The sequence below is a fragment of the Micromys minutus genome (genome assembly GCF_963924665.1).
Source record: "Micromys minutus genome assembly, chromosome: 1".
Taxonomy (NCBI): Eukaryota; Metazoa; Chordata; class Mammalia; order Rodentia; family Muridae; genus Micromys; species Micromys minutus.
Window position 1 is genome coordinate 156,204,432 of NC_137969.1, and position 17,063 is coordinate 156,221,494.

Here is a 17,063-nt window from a genome sequence, read left to right on the forward strand (position 1 = left end):
TTATAATAAAGGAAACACTAACAGAGCCATGTCTATGCTGAATTGGCAATGGCAAATATTTAGGCCTTACCCCTTGTTGTGACGGGGGCAGTGAGAGGGAACCAAAGGTAGGCAGCAATCAGGCTAAGTTTAATGATGGGGAGCTGCTTAGAGCATTCACAGACCTCTGCCCACCCTTTGCCCATGGCTTGGCCCTAAAAAGCCAGAAGCAACCCATGGAGAGCTCTAGTTCCTCTCCAAGGTAGGTAGCCACTATCACTGTCCCTTGGACTTTGTGCAAAATACTAAATGCTAATTTGGCATCAAGGGCCAGCTCTGACACAGAGACAGTGATCTTTTGTGTAACCAGCCCAGGAAAGGGAAGGTACGTTAGGCCCCTGGCCAAGAGGGAACAGAAGTAGGAAGGGAGTAGGAAAAGACTCCCCTAACTTGGGAGTATAGGCACAGGGCAAGTTTGTATAAATCTCCTCTCGGGTAGAGGGCAGACATCCAGGCAGCTGAGATTACAGATCCTCATCTCCAATGCCCTCGAAGGCGAAATTGCCGTGGACGGCACTGGCACTGGCATCTGTGCTGGGACTGCCAATTCCCCGCAAGCTCACAGCGCTAAGTTTGCTCTGTAACAGAGGTGGGAGGTGGGTCAGAGGGTGGCAGCCTGTGAGGCCCCCACAGTCAACCTCACCAACCCTGTAACTCACTGAGAGTTTGACCATGGATTCCCGGCTGGCATCTGGTGACTCCTGGGGGAAAGGCAGAACAGTTAGATTTAACAGCAGAGGAAAAACAAGGCTGAACTGGGAGCCAAGGCACTGACATTAACTTACAAGCAATGGTGGGGACTTCACTGCTTGCTGGCTGTCTGACCGTCTCAGGGTGCCCCCCACCCTCCGACGCAGCATCTGCGGACAGACCAAAGTGCTGATCCAGTCAGGAAAATTCACTTCTGAACCCAACCACTTCCCCTTCCTCCCGAGAGAGACCTTATTCCTAGGACAAAACAGGAGGGCACAGCCACTTGGCTGCTTAGTCTCTGCCACTTACCTTCCTGATACTGCCACCAGATTTCTTCACCATCAGCTCATCTACCATGGACTGCAGGCAGATGCTCATCATAATAGCCTGAGGGTAAGGTGAGGGCTCAGTCTGACTAGAGAAGCCAGCCCTGCCCACTCACATGGGGTCCAAGAAACCTAGACTCGGGGACCTGAGGGCTCCATAAGCGTTCTGAGGGTGGGCTCATACCTGTGGGCTGGTGATGGTGACCCACTGTAGCCGGTCCTTGCTCATGAGGTATTCAAAAGCCAGTTCTAGACGCACCTCACCCCGACCCCGGTTTGGACTGCTTGTACCCCCACTGGGGAGTGGCACCTAGAAGAGAAATAGGGCTCAGGCTGAATTCATCTTGGACAAGTTGTGGACCTCTGCAGCCTGGAAGCTTATGGCCAGAATGCCTCCAGTCTCAGAAGAAGTCTTCTTCACAAAAGAAAGCCAGGATTGCTAATCCCAGCCACTGGAAAGCTGAAGCAGGAGGGACATGAGTTTGAGAATAATTGAGCTACACAGTTCCAGGTCAGCAATAGGAACATAATTATGAGTTGTCTTTAAAAAAGAAAGAAAAGAAGAAAAGAAAAAAACTCACAGAGGAGGTGACCCGCCAGCATCGCATTCGAGTGACCCGGAAAGAGCCTTCACGGAGTTGCTGGCCTGGCAGTCGCAGCTGGAGACTGAGCTCACTGTTGCCTGCGCTGACCACAACAGGGCAATCCTTCTCTGGAAAGTCAGCCACACAGGCATCAAAGCGCAGATAGCCATAGTGCCGCAGAGTTTGGGCCAGCCGCAAGAACTGAAAAAGAAGGTTACCAGGTTTGCTTAGTTAAGAGAAAGGAGTAGCTCAAAGCTAGTAACCCTTGCAGGGAGACAAGGCAAAACCAGCTCACCTCCTTTTTGGAGACCTTCTCTTGCAGAGATTTGAGCTGCCGGTGCTGCTCTTTGGTGACCAGGATCCAGCCATGCTCAATGTCTGACACCGTCTACATACAGTGGAGACAATGAATGGAAAGTTGGGGCTCCCAGTTAGTACTTCCAGTGAAGTGATCAAAATGAGCTCTGTCTTCGTGAACTGACAGTTAACTGCAGTGAGACCTTGACCTTATCCGTTTACAGAATCAGTGTCAGGAGCTCTGACCATACTAGGAACTTCCCCATGAACTGGGAACCAGTCATGGAATTTTCTTGGGAAAGTGGAATACCATAGTCACTTCAGGGCAAGGGTTCTGAGACAGCTCCAAACTTACCTGAGCATAAAGCAAGTTCAAGCCAACCCGGTTCTCCATGACATCATCGTCATAGGCAGAGTCCCAATAGCTGTGAGGCCAAGAGGTAGAAATGGGTAATAGGCGGCTAGGCAAAGGCAGAATGTAAAATGGGCAAGCAAACAACTGCAACTATGGAGTCACTCATGGTGGGCCAGTAGAAGGGTGGGAGGTGTGGGTACAATAGTGCTGTTCCCTTGGCCAGATAAAGCTACTTCCGTGTGTGGCCCAGCCATCCAACCCACGCTCCCTTCTGCTTTAAGGCTTGGCCCTGACCTCTTTCTGAGCACAATCTTATACTCTTGACTTCGAAGACTGGTGACAGATACGTAAGGCAGCTCAAACTCCTGCAGCTTCCGTACAACTGCAGATTAAAAAAGGAAAGTGTTCAGACTAAAGAGGAAGGGAAGACCAAGGACGCTTGGAGGAAATGTCCCATTCTGACATCAGGAACTCCCTGCCTGAAGTGTAAGCAGTAAGGGCCAATGGCACTCACAAGAAAAGGCGCCATCTTCTTTTTCTCGAACAAGGAAGAGACTAAAATATCCGATCAAGTCATCTGGAAGATCCAGCTTTGCAGCCACAGCCTGGGAACAGGAAGTACAACTTATCCAACCAGCTATTTTAGTGCAGAACCTAGTGTGCCCTGGGCACTTGGGCTATTTTCAACAAATACCTCACCTCTAAGACATCTTCTGTCTGGTCAGAAGTTAGCACATTGACCAGAACTTTCTGTCCATTGCTGAGTAGCACTTCCAAGGAAACCTCCTCTGTGGGGACCTGTTGTGTCTCCTGTATGAACAAATGAGATTGGGGGGGGGCTGCCTTGTTAATGTAGGCCTAGGGTCCAGCTCAGATGCACCCCACTTTCATAACTTCCTCTGGTATCATCCTTAAATAAAGGCTGGCCTTCCCTTGACTTCAGTGGCACATCAGAAGCTTTGTTCCATTAAAAAACAAAAATGGCATGGTTCCCCATCAGGTCTTTCTCTTAAGCCTTACCTGTTGGGCCCGACGTAGAAAGCTATTAAAGGTCTCACTGCTCCCAAGCAATGGGTCTTGCCGAACTGTGGGGTCAAGAGAACAATATTCTAGTAACTTAAGACTCATTCTTGGCTTCCCCAGAGTCCTGTTCTTAGTGGTTCCCCCAACCCCATTTCCTGGGCTGATGGTGGCCTGCCACATCCCCCAGCTGGCCTCACCTCACATACTGTTTGCATAAATTCTTCACCTGCCCCACCCTTGGCTGCCATCTAGTTGAGTCCAGTCTACAGAACTAGGGAAATAACAATGATGTTAATCTAAAGCACAGATACAAAGTACTCTTAACTCTAGTATTTCTCATAGAGATCAGTTTCCACAATGCTTTACTAATATGGAAAGTTTAAAGTCCATGATGGCTATTCACTTTGCTGATTAACGTCTGACAAGAGACTTCCTAACTCTAACCATTAAGATGGGGCAATTAAGACTGGAGAGATGGTTCAGTGGTTAAGAGCACTGACTGCTCTTCCAAAGGTCCCGAGTTCAATTCCAGCAACCACATGGTGGCTCACAACCATCTGTAATGGGATCTGATGCCCTCTTCTGGTGTGTCTGAAGACAGCTACAGTGTACTTATGTATAATAAATAATTAAAAAAAAAAAAATGGGGCATTTGATAGAGCCACCTGATTTAAGTCTCTCCCTGTGGTCCTCAAAACAGCCTAAAGTTCATCCATACACTCACCAGCTTGCATGTACTTCTCTAACTGTTCTCTCCTCTGTTCTACCTCAGCAGGCGTCAAAGAGAAAAGCTTCTTTGGGGGGAATGCAGGAAGCACATTGGCCCCATACTCCTTCCGAAGCTATGTAGAAAAAGAAATACAATTCTTCACACAAACACAGGAACTGAGGTGACAACTGAGATTAACCCAAGTCCTCCTGGGTTTCTGTAACAACTCTAAGTCACATGACAAAAAGATGACTTTGGCAGAGTCAGGACCCCCAAAGATCTTAGGTATAAATTCTCGTATGTAATAATGTGTATAATGCACCTTCACATTATAGGGTGGGTTTTCATGGGGTTCAGGAGCCCTTTGACTTACCTAGCAAAACTGTTCAGTGGTGAACATTTATAGGGAACACTAATGTGTACAAATAAAGTCACAGTGTGCTTAGTGTGTTGAAGGGACTTTGCTGATCAAATAATCTATTTTTCATCTGGAGAAACTGAGGCCCGAAGAAATAAGGCATCCTGCTTCGGACTGACAGCTAGTAGAGCCAGGGTTATCTACAGACTTAAATACAGAGCTCACCCTCTGGCGAGGAAGGGAAACTCTGCGTCAGTGGTACATGGCCACTGGACATCTTATACACTGAAAGGGACCAAGAACATACAAGGAAATCAATGAATGGTTTGTATTAAGCAGGGGAATGAACTTCTAAGTTATAGCTTAGGTGACCAAAAGGATGTGCTTGGGCTAACAGAGTTCAGTTTTTCCATGCATGGTCAACGGATGAAAAGACAGCAAGAAAAGGAGGAAGGATGTGAGTATAGGAAAGAGCAGGAATTGTGAGAGACAAGTTGCTCAGAGTTTCCGGAAATGTCACACTAACAAAGTCCACTTTCCACTGTAGCAGTGATAAAAGGGTAATGTAAATGAAAGGGGATTAATGTTCACGAGTATGGAAGGGCTTGAAGCTGCATCTAAGACAGGGGTGCTAGTCCCACCTGCTCGTGCAGCCCCAGGAGCTGGCTGTAGCGCACCCGACAGTGCAGGACTCCATTCACGTGAATGTTATAGGCCTGAGGACACAAAAGCAGGCAAACGTCTCAGGGTCGAAGTCCAAACCACCTCTTGTCCCCAGAAACCTGGCCGGAAGTTGCCTGACTGACAGATCAGTCTGCGCGACGCTCAGAGACTTCCCGGGATTGAGTCTGTTTTTTCCCCAGGGCAGGGTTCCAAACAGAAGGCCCAATCCGGAGGAAACTCAAGAGCTTATGCGGCAGTGTCCCTCCCAGAGATGACAGCAATGGCCACCACCAGAGCAGTCGCGGCCTGGCCGGGGGCGGCAACTGCCCTAAGAATCTATTGGAGCTTGGGGTGACTTCAGTACGAAGCTGAGACATGAGATGGCTTCCAGTGAGGTTCGAAGGCTGGAGGCCGCTCCAAGAGCTCCGGCCCGTTATCCCCGCCCCGGCCCAGCTCTAGCAGCTCCTCACCACATAGGCGGAGCCGCCGCTATCCCCGCTGCGGGACTCGGTTTCAGGAATGGAAAAGTGCATGTTCCCTAAGGCAGAGCTCCGTACAACCAGGGCCGCAGCGGCTCTGCTCGCTTTTTCCGCCACTCAACGCGTCTCCGCAGCCCAGCTCGCCATTTTGGGGGGCCTGAACTCCGAGGTGGGAAGGCTGTAGGACGTCGGCTCTGCGAGCAGCAACCTCGGCATGCTGGGAGCTGTAGTCGTGGGCCGGAGACTATCCTAATTGGGACCTCAACAGTGCTTGGTCCTCACCGCGACCCGTAGTCCGGGGCGGAACCCAGTGCACGCCGGAAGTTGTAGTCCGCTGAGGACTGACTCCGCGGGAGGCGTCAGGGGAGCCTGCAGCCCAGGTGGCGCTGTAAGTGTGAGTGACCTCGGCGGGAGGAGCTTAGGACCCACAGTCATGGCTGCGGTGGCGGTGGCCGTTCGCGAAGGTGAGTGAAGGGTTAGATCCACCAAGTGATAGAAGAGCAGATGAGCACTGGCTGGCTGATGCGGGGTACCGAGGGCCTTTGGGCCTTGCCGCCGAGTTTCTGCGCGGTCGCGGCACTCTGGTTTACAAGATCTAGGGCGCAGCCGGGTGCTGCTTGAGGGCTGTTCCCAGAAGGGTGACTGACCCTTTTCCTCCCCCGCCTGTTCTTTGATCCTGCCGCGCAGTGCGTCCCCACGCGGATCCCAGAGCGCCTCGCGCCCGGCAGCCGAGCTGTGGTCATGCCAACCCAGCAGCCAGCTGCGCTGACAAGTCTCCCCAAGTCCTCCCGGAGCCTCTCTGGCTCACTCTGTGCCCTGTTTTCTGATGCAGAATCGAGATCCGAGATGAAGACTGAACTTTCTCCTCGGCCCGGGGTAAGTGAGGAAGAGATCTCCCAAGTCGCCTGTCAAGAGCTACACAGAAAGCTGTGTCACCTTCATTCGGTCCCATCTCCCACCCTTTTCGGTTCATTTCTTAGTAGAACTAGGATATTTTTACAGAGCCAAAATGGTGTGTGACTATGGCTCTGAAGAAGTTTCTTTATTTATGTAGACTTGTAACAGTAGTCCGAGAAAGTTAGCGACTTAACCTTATAGGAATCTAGTAAGCATCCAGTGTTGTTGATACACTTTTGGAATTGCCTGGGGTAGAGCAGTTCCCGTGTCTGTGTCTCAGGCAGCGGGGCGGGAGTTGACCCAAGAAGAAAAGCTTCAGCTTCGGAAAGAAAAGAAACAGCAGAAGAAGAAACGGAAGGAGGAAAAGGGAGCAGACCAAGAAATTGGCTCTGCTGTATCTGCAGCTCAACGTCAAGGTGCGGGTACTCTTTAAAAGGCTGGGGGTGGGATGCTGGTTGAGGGATTTGCAAAGGGAGATAGAACAAAGTTGATTTGAAAAAAGTACAAAAGAGGTTACTTGGAAGGCAAAGACAGGTGGTGGTAGTTGATGGTGGTTTCACAGCACACCTTTAATCCCAGCACTAAGGAGGCAGAGGCAGGTGGATCTCTGGTGAATTCCACCCTGTCAAAAAGGGGGGAAAATTAGATAAGGTAAAAAGGAAACTTTGGTTGAGTCAAAGAGCTAACCCTCCTAGGGCTTGTGCAACTCTTCCCTCTGCTTTAATAGACCCAATCAGAGAACTTCAAGGACCCGGTAGTCAGTTGGGAGGCACTGCTGGAGAGAAACTTCCAACTGGCCGGAGTAAGGCAGAACTTCGTGCCGAACGGAGAGCCAAGCAGGAGGCAGAGCGGGCCCTGAAACAGGCAAGAAAAGGGGAACAAGGAGGGCCCCCTCCTCAGACCTGCCCCAGCACAGCTGGAGAAGCCACCTCAGGTATCTATCTCCTCTTCATGCTCACACTCTAGTTACCCCAATTCCCCTGCCCACACAGGCTTTACCTTGGGAGACAGTTTAAAGTTTTTCTGTGAACTCCATCCCTGCCCCTGTAGTGTCTCCTCAGCTCCGTCTTCCCAGTTCCCTGTGTGCTATGCTGTCCCACATGCACCGAACATATCACCTGTCTCGATGTATAGAGTCTTGGTAGAATCTCCTTAACTTTCAGGAGTGAAGCGTGTCCCTGAGCACACCCAGGCTGATGACCCCACACTTCTGAGGAGGCTCCTTAGAAAGCCAGATCGACAACAGGTAGGAAGTAGGTTTGATACCTGCAGAATCTCCCTGGGCAAAGAAAAGGTCTGGAAAAAGCACAGAGTATTGGTCAAAAAAATGAGTTTACTTTATTTCCCGCCTTGTCCCATTTGATTACATCTCTTTGTTTCATCAAGGTTCCTACACGAAAGGATTATGGATCCAAAGTCAGTCTCTTCTCCCACCTACCCCAGTACAGCAGACAAAGCTCCTTGACCCAGTACATGAGGTAAGATCTTGGTGTTGTAAGTCTGAGGAGATTGAGGAACTCAGTGTGTTAAAACTAATTGGAAATTGGAGATAGGATGTGTGGGTGGGTGGGGTACAAACTCAAAGCAAAACTGCAGGAAATGGGGGAGCCCCTGCTAGTGAAGGCAGTTCCTTCTCATGAGGGGCAGGGGCCAAGAGGAGCTCAAGTTCCCTTAAAAAGTATGTGACACCACCGTCCCATCAGCATCCCATCCTCTGTGATCCACCCAGCCATGGTGCGACTCGGTCTGCAGTACTCCCAGGGCCTTGTCAGTGGCTCTAATGCCCGGTGCATTGCGCTGCTTCACGCCTTGAAGCAGGTACGTCCAGTTCTATTATCTATGACCCTGCCCCATTCCCTAAGACTGCACCAGTATGACTCCCCCAAGGTCCTCTCTGGGACAAAGAAGCAATGATCCTCACAATCTGAACACTTCCCTAGTGAAGCTTGCCCCTGTCCCATATTAGAGACCTTCTTTAAGGGGCATTTTGTATTCTATAGGTAATTCAGGATTATACAACACCTCCCAGTGAGGAACTCTCCAGGGATCTTGTAAATAAACTAAAACCCTACATCAGGTGAGCACAGCCTTTCGGGTTCATCTACACTTTACCTGGTTCTTTCTAATGCCCTTCTTGACTTCCATCTTGCTCTTCTCTATCTCTTTAAGTCCTAACCAGTTGACCTAACCTAAGGTATTATTATTGCAGCTTTCTAACCCAGTGTCGCCCCATGTCAGCAAGCATGTGCAACGCCATCAAGTTCCTTAACAAGGAAGTCACTGGCATGAGCAGCTCCAAGCGGGAAGAGGAGGTGAGGAAGTATTCTGGGGGTGGGAAAGGCAAACACCTGTGGTTAGGATAAGCTGCATGTTCTGAACTCCCAGAATACATGTATAGACATGCCACAGGGCCCTAGTCATGGCTTAGGGGAGCACTTAGGCACTTATACTCAAACCCATTGTCGTGTGTGTGTGTGTGTGTGTGTGTGTGTGTGTGTGTGCGCGCGTGCGTGCGTGTGCGCGCGTGCGTGCGTGCAAGTTTTAAGATTGTCTATGTAGTCTTGACTGACCTAGTGCTCAGTAGCTAGGCCAAGTTGGCCTTGAATTCAGAGATCCCCATACTTCCTGAGTGCTGGGATCAAAGTTGTGTGCCACCATGCTTGGCACTTGTGGCATGTCAAGCAGAGGGTGACCTGCATCCATGTTCTCTGAACATTTAGGCCAAGTCAGAACTTAGAGAAGCCATCGATCGGTATGTGCAAGAGAAGATTGTGCTTGCATCTCAGGCAATCTCACGCTTTGCTTCTAAGAAGATCAGTGATGGGGACGTGATCCTGGTTTACGGATGGTATGGTCAACACCTGGCCAGGAAACCTTGGAGGGGAATGTCAAAAGAAAAGGCTGCCCTTGTCTTTGCAGACAGGCTGGCTACCAGTCACGTCAATAACATCTCTTCTCCATCCATATTCTAGCTCATCTCTGGTGTCGAGAATTCTCCAGGAGGCCTGGGTCGAGGGCAGGCGGTTTCGGGTTGTGGTGGTGGACAGCCGACCCCGGCTGGAGGGAAGGCACATGCTCCACTCTCTTGTCCGTGCTGGGGTCCCTACCTCCTATGTGCTGATTCCTGCGGCCTCCTATGTGCTCCCAGAGGTGAGGGTTCTCGCAGGAAAAGGAACACCAGAGATATAGTAACACCAGCATAATGGTCTTGTCTTTTGTTTTGGTTTTTTTTTTTTTTTTTACATTTATTTATTGTGGCAGGGAGTAAGGGAATAGTGGTGGTGGGGTAGGCAAAGGCATGTGCCCCAGTTCCCATGTGGAAGTCAGGACACCATTCAGAAGAGTCAGTTCTTTCTCTCTGTCTCTCAGTTTATTTTTTTATTTTTATTTTTATTTTTTTTTGAGACAAGGTTTCTTTGTGCACCAGTCCTGTAGTCCTGGCTGACCTGGAGCTCAATTTGTAGACTAGGCTGGCCTTGAACTCAAATCTACCTGCCATCATACCAGACTGAGTCAGTTCTTTTTTTCTACCATTTATGTCCTGAGGCTAGAACTCAAAATGCCAGGCTTCACAGTAACTTTACCCAATAAGCCACCTCAGTGGCTATTACCTATTATTTATTTGTGTATTTGTTTGTTTTGGGACAGAGGATTTTCTGTGTAGCCTTTTTTGGAGGGGAGGAGGAGAGTCAAAGTCTCATTGTGTAGTCTTGACTGGCCTGAACCGACAGAGTTCTGCTTGTCTTTGTTTCCCAAGTACTGGTATCAAAGCTGTGCACCATACCCAAAATAGGGAAAAGCAACTAGCTTCTAGGTATGACATTTGGGAGGCTGAGGCAGATGGATCTCTGAGTTCAAAACCAGCCTGGTCTACCGAATAAGTTCCAGGGCAGCCAGGGCTACATAGAGAAACCCTGTCTCAAAAAGCCATCAGAAATGTTTGGTGAGGTAGCTCAGCTAGTTAAGAGCACTAGCTATTCTTCCAGAGATCCTGAGTTTAATTCCTAGCAACCACATGGTGGGCTCATGACTATCTTTTAAGGCAATCTGATGCTCTCTTCTGGTATTTGGACGTATATGCAGCAGAACACTCATACAATAAGTAAATTTTTTTTAAAAAAAGGAAAAGCATCTGCTACATGAAGTGCAGTAGTATAGTTTAGCTTTTACAAGAACATTACAGTAAAGTAGCAGCTATTAATAGGACTAGGCAGTTTCACTGTTCTGTGATGATACAAGCTGGCAGCGTATTTTCTAAGAGCAGCCACTGTGGTTGCTTACCGTTGCTGTTCTGGGCAGTTATACTGATATAACATGACATTCTTTTCTCCATTGTCTAAAATAAACAGGTTTCTAAGGTGCTATTGGGAGCTCACGCACTCCTGGCCAATGGATCTGTGATGTCCCGGGTAGGGACCGCACAGTTGGCCCTGGTGGCTCGAGCTCATAACGTTCCAGTACTGGTCTGCTGTGAAACATACAAGTTCTGTGAACGCGTGCAGACTGATGCCTTTGTCTCCAATGAGCTAGGTAAGCAGAACAGAGACTTTCAGGGACCTGAGGAAACTGGACACAGGGAGGCGAGATAAAAGGATGCTTACACCCACTTCTCATTGCAGATGACCCCGACGATCTCCAGTGTAAGCGGGGAGACCAGGTAGCCCTGGCTAACTGGCAGAACCACCCATCACTCCGGTTGTTGAATCTGGTCTATGATGTGACTCCCCCTGAGCTTGTGGATCTGGTGATCACAGAGTTGGGCATGATCCCTTGCAGTTCTGTGCCTGTGGTCCTTCGAGTCAAGAGCAGTGACCAGTGAAAGGGAACAAGAGTCAATAAAAAACTTACTCCCTACTGTCATAACTCTGCTGCCTTTGTATCTCTTTGAGCATCTCTACCTCTTCGGTCAGGAACCCACTCTCTGCGACCTTTATCACCTACTTGAACTTGTCTATGGAAATTCTTTTAAGGTGGTTAGCTCCACAGGTCAGTGCCTCAAATCTAATCATAGGCCAGACATGATGGCTTTAATCCTAACAGAGGTAGCCAGTCTCTGTAAACTTAAAGACCAGGCTGGTTTACCTGTAAGTTCCAACACAGCTAGGGTTATAGAGCCAGACCTTGTTTCAAAGGCAACTACTGGAGTTGAGAGGTGGCTCAGTGGTTAAGAGCACTGGCTGTTTTTCTGATGAACTTGTGTTAGATACCCAGCACCCATATGGCGGCTCACGTCCATCTGTAACTCTAGTTTTAGGATATCAGGCACCAGGCATGCTTGTACATATACACACAGACAAAATACTACCATACACATAATAGCTGGGTGTGCTGACACTTGCCTTTAATCCCAGCACTCAGAAGGCAAAGACAACTAGATCTTCCAAGTTTGAGGCCAGCTTGGTCTATACCGAAAGTTCCAGGATTACATAAAGAAACCCTGTCTCAAGTAAAAACCTAAGTAAATAAAAATAAAAACATTTTTAAACAAGAAGCTATTCATGTTTTGAGTCATAAGTGCTAGTATTTTGTGTAGTACCTGAGGCAGGAATTAAGAGGAATATAAATATAAGTCATAACTATCCCCAGTGCTCAGATGCAAATACAGAAAGACCAAGTCAGAAAGCCAAGGGCTAGAGCTATAACTTAGTCTTAGAACACATGCTTACCTTGAACAAGGCTTTGAGCCCATTTACAACACAAGTCCTAGCCTTAACAAGTTGGCACTTAAGTCATTAATTTGTCTACTGGTTTTTTAAGACAGGGTTTCTGTGTGTATCCCTGGCTGTCATAGAACTCACTGTGAACACCTGCTTCCTGAATGCTGGAATTAAGGTAGGCACCAGGACACCCAGCTCTAAATTGGCATTTATGTCAGAAATAGTCATGCCCTTTCCTAATGTTACAAAGATTAATATATCTATATGAAATCTTACAGATGAGAAAAGGAAGTCACAGAGAGGTTAAGTTACTTAGCCAAGGAAACCAGATGAGGCTTAGAAAGTCATTTACTTAAAATCATCAGAACTTAAGTCAGGATGTGGTCACAGCATTCTGAATCCAAATCATCCTCAAGATTTTCACTTTGGGCTGGAGAGATGGCTCAGACCTTAAGAGAACTGACTGCTTATCCAGAGATCCTAAGTTCAATTCCCAGCAACTACATGGTGGCTTACAACCATCTGTAATGAGATCTGATGCCCTCTTCTGGGGTGTCTGAGGACTGCTACAGTGTACTCATATATAAAATAATAAATCTTAAAAACAACAACAACAACAAAAAAAAAGATTTTCAGTTCTTGGGCAGGGTTTTTGAGGTAAAGTGGTAACACACCTTCCATTAGGAAGCAGTGGAGGATCTCTAGTCTGAGGCCAATCATGGATCACCATCTCAAAAAAAAAAAAAAAAAAAAAAAAAATCAACTGGCAGGCATAAGCCTTTGCCTTTAATCCCAGCACTCAGGAGGGAGAGGTAGGTAGAGCTCACCCCCACCCCGAAAAAGGATGACCCTGAATTTAACTTTTTTGGCTTCAACTTTCCAAGCACTGAAGTTACAGACTGCACAAACACCTGTAGAATTTGAGACACTGGGGACTGAACCCAGAACCCAGAGCTCCATGCATGTGTACCAGGCAAGCATTCAATCAGCTCAGCTATATTCCTAGTCTTTGGTGGTGGTGGGGGGGATGTTTTGAGACAAATTGTTGGCTATGATGCTGGGGATGATGGCTCAGGCAGTGACAAAGGAATTAGATTTCAAGGCCACAGTGAATTTGAAGCCAGCCAACTACAAGGGAACCTTTCTTAAAAAGGCTAAGAGACGTGGCTTGCTACTCTCGAAGAGGACTTGGCTTCAGATTCCAGAATGCAGGTACTTCATCCACTTCCAGTTCCAGAGGATCTAATGCCCTTGGACCTTCAGTGGCACATGCATACACATAAACTCACACAGGCATACACACATCATTTTTTAAAATGGTGTTGGTTTTCCTCGTGTCTTCCAAGTTCTGGGGGTTGCAGGTACAATGCCTTGATTTCTATTATGGACTTCAGGTTAACATACAATGTTGGAAGACAGACAAAATTTCTTCAGTGTGAGCTAAACTCTGGGCAGCACAAACAGGATCCTAGAATGATGTGACTTGGTCTATCATAGTTGTCTTCACTGAGTAACATCTGACCAAGTCCTTAAAAAATATTTTCTCAGGAGGCTAAGCAGCAGAAAACAGCTTAGACATGAAAAATCGTCCTTAGAGGGAATGGCCAGTTCAGAGTCAAGAGTAGTGATGTCAGAAACAAAGCTTAATGTTGGTAGCTAAAGCTGCAAAGGTAAACTGGGGCTTGACTGAGAGACAACTACCAGTAACCTATGCAGCAGAAATCATCTGTCTACAAAGGTGTATTTTGTTGTGCTTTTAAATTTTCATGTAGGACAAAGGGAGAGTGAACTGCGCACAAAATTCTCATCATAGATGCATCAGTTACCAAAACTTTTTCCTTTGAGGCCAGGTCTTAACAGCCTGAAACTCTAGCTGGTGCTAGCCTTGAACTCAGGTTCATCCCACCCCACTTCCCAAGTGCTGAATCAGTCAGTATGCCACAAACTGGCTTCTGTTTTTTTTTTTTTTTTTTTTTTAATTACATTTACTTGTGGGGTGGGGCACACAGCTGGTAGTCAGGTGACAACTTTATCTCTCCAGCCCCTAGTTTTTTCCTTGCTGAAGTTACTGTATGGAAAAATCCCAGATACTAATCATTTTAGATCTTGCAGGCGTAGATGTGTCTTTTAAAAATATGGAAGACCATGCATTCCAAATAATGCTTTCTTAGTATTATCTAACCCATAAACAAATACCTCAATATTGGCTTTTTACATCAGGTCACTTTGAACCAGAGTCAAACAGATGCATACAACTAACTTGTATTTCCAAAAGCAGGCTGAGCTGTGGCTCAGTGGCAGAGTATCTCACCTGCCTAGTCTATAGATCTTATGATCCCATCGCTGGCATTCAAAAGAAACATGTTTCTCTTCTTCTTTTAAGATTTATTTATTTTATGTGAGTACATACATGGTCGCCATCTTCAGACACACCAGAAGAAGGCAATGAATCCCATCATAGATGGTTGTGAGCCACCATGTGGTTGCTGGAAATTGAACTCAGGACCTCTGGAAGAACAGTTAGTGCTCTTTAAGTGGTATAGATTCATTTCTCTAAGCCCTGTAATTTCCTATTTGCCTTTTTGTAGGGATACCTAAATGCATCAAAGTGCTTCATATTGCTTTGTATCAGGAAGCAAACAATGGTATGTAATTTTATTTTTAGTAATGGGTGTGTCCTGGCATTTTAAGTTTTCCCTGAACTTTTCATCTAGTGGTTTTATACAACTGCTAATAGCTACTGAATAGTTGCACTGGAATATAAAATTTTTCCCTCTCTTTCTTTCTATATTTAGTAATGACAATTATTTTATAGGGTATGATGGCACACATCTGTAAGAAGGCCAGCACAGGAAGGTTGAGGCAGAGCAATCATGTACTTGTGGCCAGCATAGGCTGCTACATAACTCAAATGAGAAAGGGAGGGTGGGAGACTAAGTCCTTCATGACACTTTATTTTTTTAAACTCTATACTGGAGAGGCAGGATAAATACCTAATTGTTCTTTTATACTCTCTATAGTTTTTGTTTTTCCGACAAGGTCTTATCACGTGGGCCAAGCTGTCCTTAAATCTGTATTAGCCTTCCAAGTGATTCTACGTGCTGGGTCTCTAGGTTTTGGCCTACCATACTTGGTGGCATCTTTTTATTTTAGGTCAGAGTTTGCAGGATTTTTATATTGAATGTACCCCTCAGTCATCACATTAGAGCAAATCAACAGGTTCAGATTCATGCTTTAGAAAGCTAACTGTCAAGAAATTAGAGAATGAGAGAGAACAATTAAGGGAATGTTTATTGACTAAAAAAAGAAAAAAAACTACAAATGTGCTTACCTAAACATTGACCCAGTAATTCAACTTCAAGGCATTCATCCTAGCTATACAGTAGCATGTCTTAGACATTAGATTAATTATAACAGCAATATTTTTAAACAAAATATCAACTGTTCAATTTTATCAATGAAGGCTCATTAGGAATCAGATGCTGGGGTGAAAGCCTGCTAGCTCAGAGAGGCAGAGAAAGCACCTAGCTGACCTTCTCAGCTGACATCCCTTAAGTCCCTCCTTCAAATCAAATGTCCCTCTATGTCCTGTTCTCCATCTGTCCCCCTGATTCGCTCTGAATCTATGGTTTTTTTCTTAATAATCCTATGTTCATATCCTGTCAACTGGTTGCTTGTTCTGTTTCTTGACTTTATTTATTCCTGTTTACAATATTCAAGCAGAAAGGTCTTGGATTAAAGGTGTGAGCTGAGCCACACCAAACTAAAAACAGGTTTTTCCAGTAAATAACCATCTCAGAGGTCACAGTATGATTAAATATCCTTCAACAGCAATGCAGTAACAGCAGAAACCACATATTCAGTAGTATTAGCAAAGGACTAAAAAATTAACTATACAGTTACATGCTAAGTAATTAGCTACATAGTTACATACTAAATAATTAACTAAGCAGGCAAGTAGAAAACTTTCATGTACAAAAATAGAACAATATATAGGAATATGTCCAGTTAAACTTAGCCAGATAGTGGCTTACAGCTGTTACCTCCAGCACCAGGGGACCTAACACCCTCTTCTGGCCTCAAAAGGCACCCACATGAATGTGTGTATATTCTCTCACACATGCACACTGGTAAGACCTGATTTGCTTTGTTGCTTACAACAAACTAGACATGGAGATTTGTGCTTGTTATGAACACACTTAAAAGGCTGATGCAAAGCAGTGATGAGCTCCAATCCACCTGTGGCAAGATGAGATCCATAAAGTAGGAAATTTCAGTATAAATACATAAAATGTATTGGACCAACAGTGAGAAATGGATTAATTGCCTGCGGGTTTTGTGAAGTTTGAAAATAGCCTTCACCCGTTGTATTTTAAACTTTGATCTACAAGAATCTTTTTTTCCAAAACTAAAGTTATTTAAAATTTTTTTGTGTTTAGGAGCCATTATCTAAGAGGAAGAAGACAACCATTCAAAATGCTGTTGTTTGAGCATGAGGGGATGTGTATTCTCTTTCCTTTCAGATTTTGGCTAAATCTTTTTTCTTTCTCCTCCTCCTTTTTTTTTTTTTTTTTTTTTTTTTTTGGATACGGGATTACCCAAGTAGGACCTGAAGTCCTGAGTTCAAGAGAACTTCCTGCTTCGACCTTGAGTACCTAAAGACTAATGGTGGGAGCTGACGTGCCCCGCTGTGTTCTCCCTTTTTAATTTTTTTGAGACAAGGTCTAGTATCGTACAGGCTGGTTTCCAACTTCCAAGTAGTCAAGGATGACTTTGAATTGCTGATCCTCCTGACTCCAGCTCTGGTGCACATAAGTGTGCACCAATATGCCCGACTTCCACACATTTCGTAAATATTTAACCAACGGAATTAATGGACAAGACTATTTAGAAAGGGGAAACCTGGCTTATTCCACCTCTTCGTGTTCATTTTATTCACCTGTGTAAGAACAGACCTGTGAAATTTACATGGTTTTAAAAGGC

General features: G+C 46.1%; 2 protein-coding genes across 3 annotated transcripts; one reads left to right on the top strand and one right to left on the bottom strand.

Moving 5' to 3' along the window:
* Positions 1-108: 108 nt before the first annotated feature.
* Positions 109-5,767, bottom strand: SNX17 (sorting nexin 17). The gene is made up of 15 exons (XM_080922537.1): positions 5,518-5,767; positions 5,026-5,100; positions 4,042-4,159; positions 3,315-3,379; positions 2,994-3,104; positions 2,809-2,899; positions 2,589-2,676; positions 2,295-2,364; positions 1,938-2,030; positions 1,640-1,843; positions 1,243-1,368; positions 1,042-1,119; positions 825-899; positions 699-740; positions 109-617 (listed from the first exon to the last, which is right to left on the bottom strand). The coding sequence occupies exons 1-15, from the start codon at positions 5,578-5,580 to the stop codon at positions 504-506; spliced, it is 1,413 nt and encodes a 470-aa protein (XP_080778663.1). The 5' UTR covers positions 5,581-5,767; the 3' UTR covers positions 109-503.
* Positions 5,768-5,890: 123 nt separating this feature from the next.
* Positions 5,891-11,280, top strand: EIF2B4 (eukaryotic translation initiation factor 2B subunit delta). Of its 2 annotated transcripts, none has more exons than XM_080924633.1 (13): positions 5,891-5,990; positions 6,359-6,402; positions 6,704-6,839; positions 7,151-7,357; positions 7,587-7,669; positions 7,810-7,901; positions 8,127-8,241; positions 8,424-8,500; positions 8,633-8,735; positions 9,144-9,271; positions 9,396-9,573; positions 10,773-10,953; positions 11,043-11,280. In XM_080924633.1, the coding sequence occupies exons 1-13, from the start codon at positions 5,960-5,962 to the stop codon at positions 11,240-11,242; spliced, it is 1,575 nt and encodes a 524-aa protein (XP_080780759.1). In that variant the 5' UTR covers positions 5,891-5,959; the 3' UTR covers positions 11,243-11,280. The 2 variants fall into 2 exon arrangements, with proteins under 2 accessions (XP_080780759.1, XP_080780758.1); XM_080924632.1 differs by having other exon boundaries at positions 5,958-5,990; positions 6,214-6,402.
* Positions 11,281-17,063: the final 5,783 nt, after the last annotated feature.

Excerpts from the sequence above, each read along its gene's own strand:
- EIF2B4 (XM_080924632.1), top strand. The coding sequence starts at position 6,268 with ATGCCAACCCAGCAGCCAGCTGCGCTGACAAGTCTCCCCAAGTCCTCC. Across the intron at positions 6,403-6,703 it reads AACTTTCTCCTCGGCCCGGG|GCAGCGGGGCGGGAGTTGAC; the intron begins GTAAGTGAGGAA and ends TCTGTGTCTCAG. Across the intron at positions 7,670-7,809 it reads GAAAGCCAGATCGACAACAG|GTTCCTACACGAAAGGATTA; the intron begins GTAGGAAGTAGG and ends TGTTTCATCAAG.
- SNX17 (XM_080922537.1), bottom strand. The coding sequence starts at position 5,580 with ATGCACTTTTCCATTCCTGAAACCGAGTCCCGCAGCGGGGATAGCGGC. Across the intron at positions 2,677-2,808 it reads AGAAGATGGCGCCTTTTCTT|TTGTACGGAAGCTGCAGGAG; the intron begins GTGAGTGCCATT and ends TTTAATCTGCAG. Across the intron at positions 900-1,041 it reads CTGGTGGCAGTATCAGGAAG|ATGCTGCGTCGGAGGGTGGG; the intron begins GTAAGTGGCAGA and ends GTCTGTCCGCAG.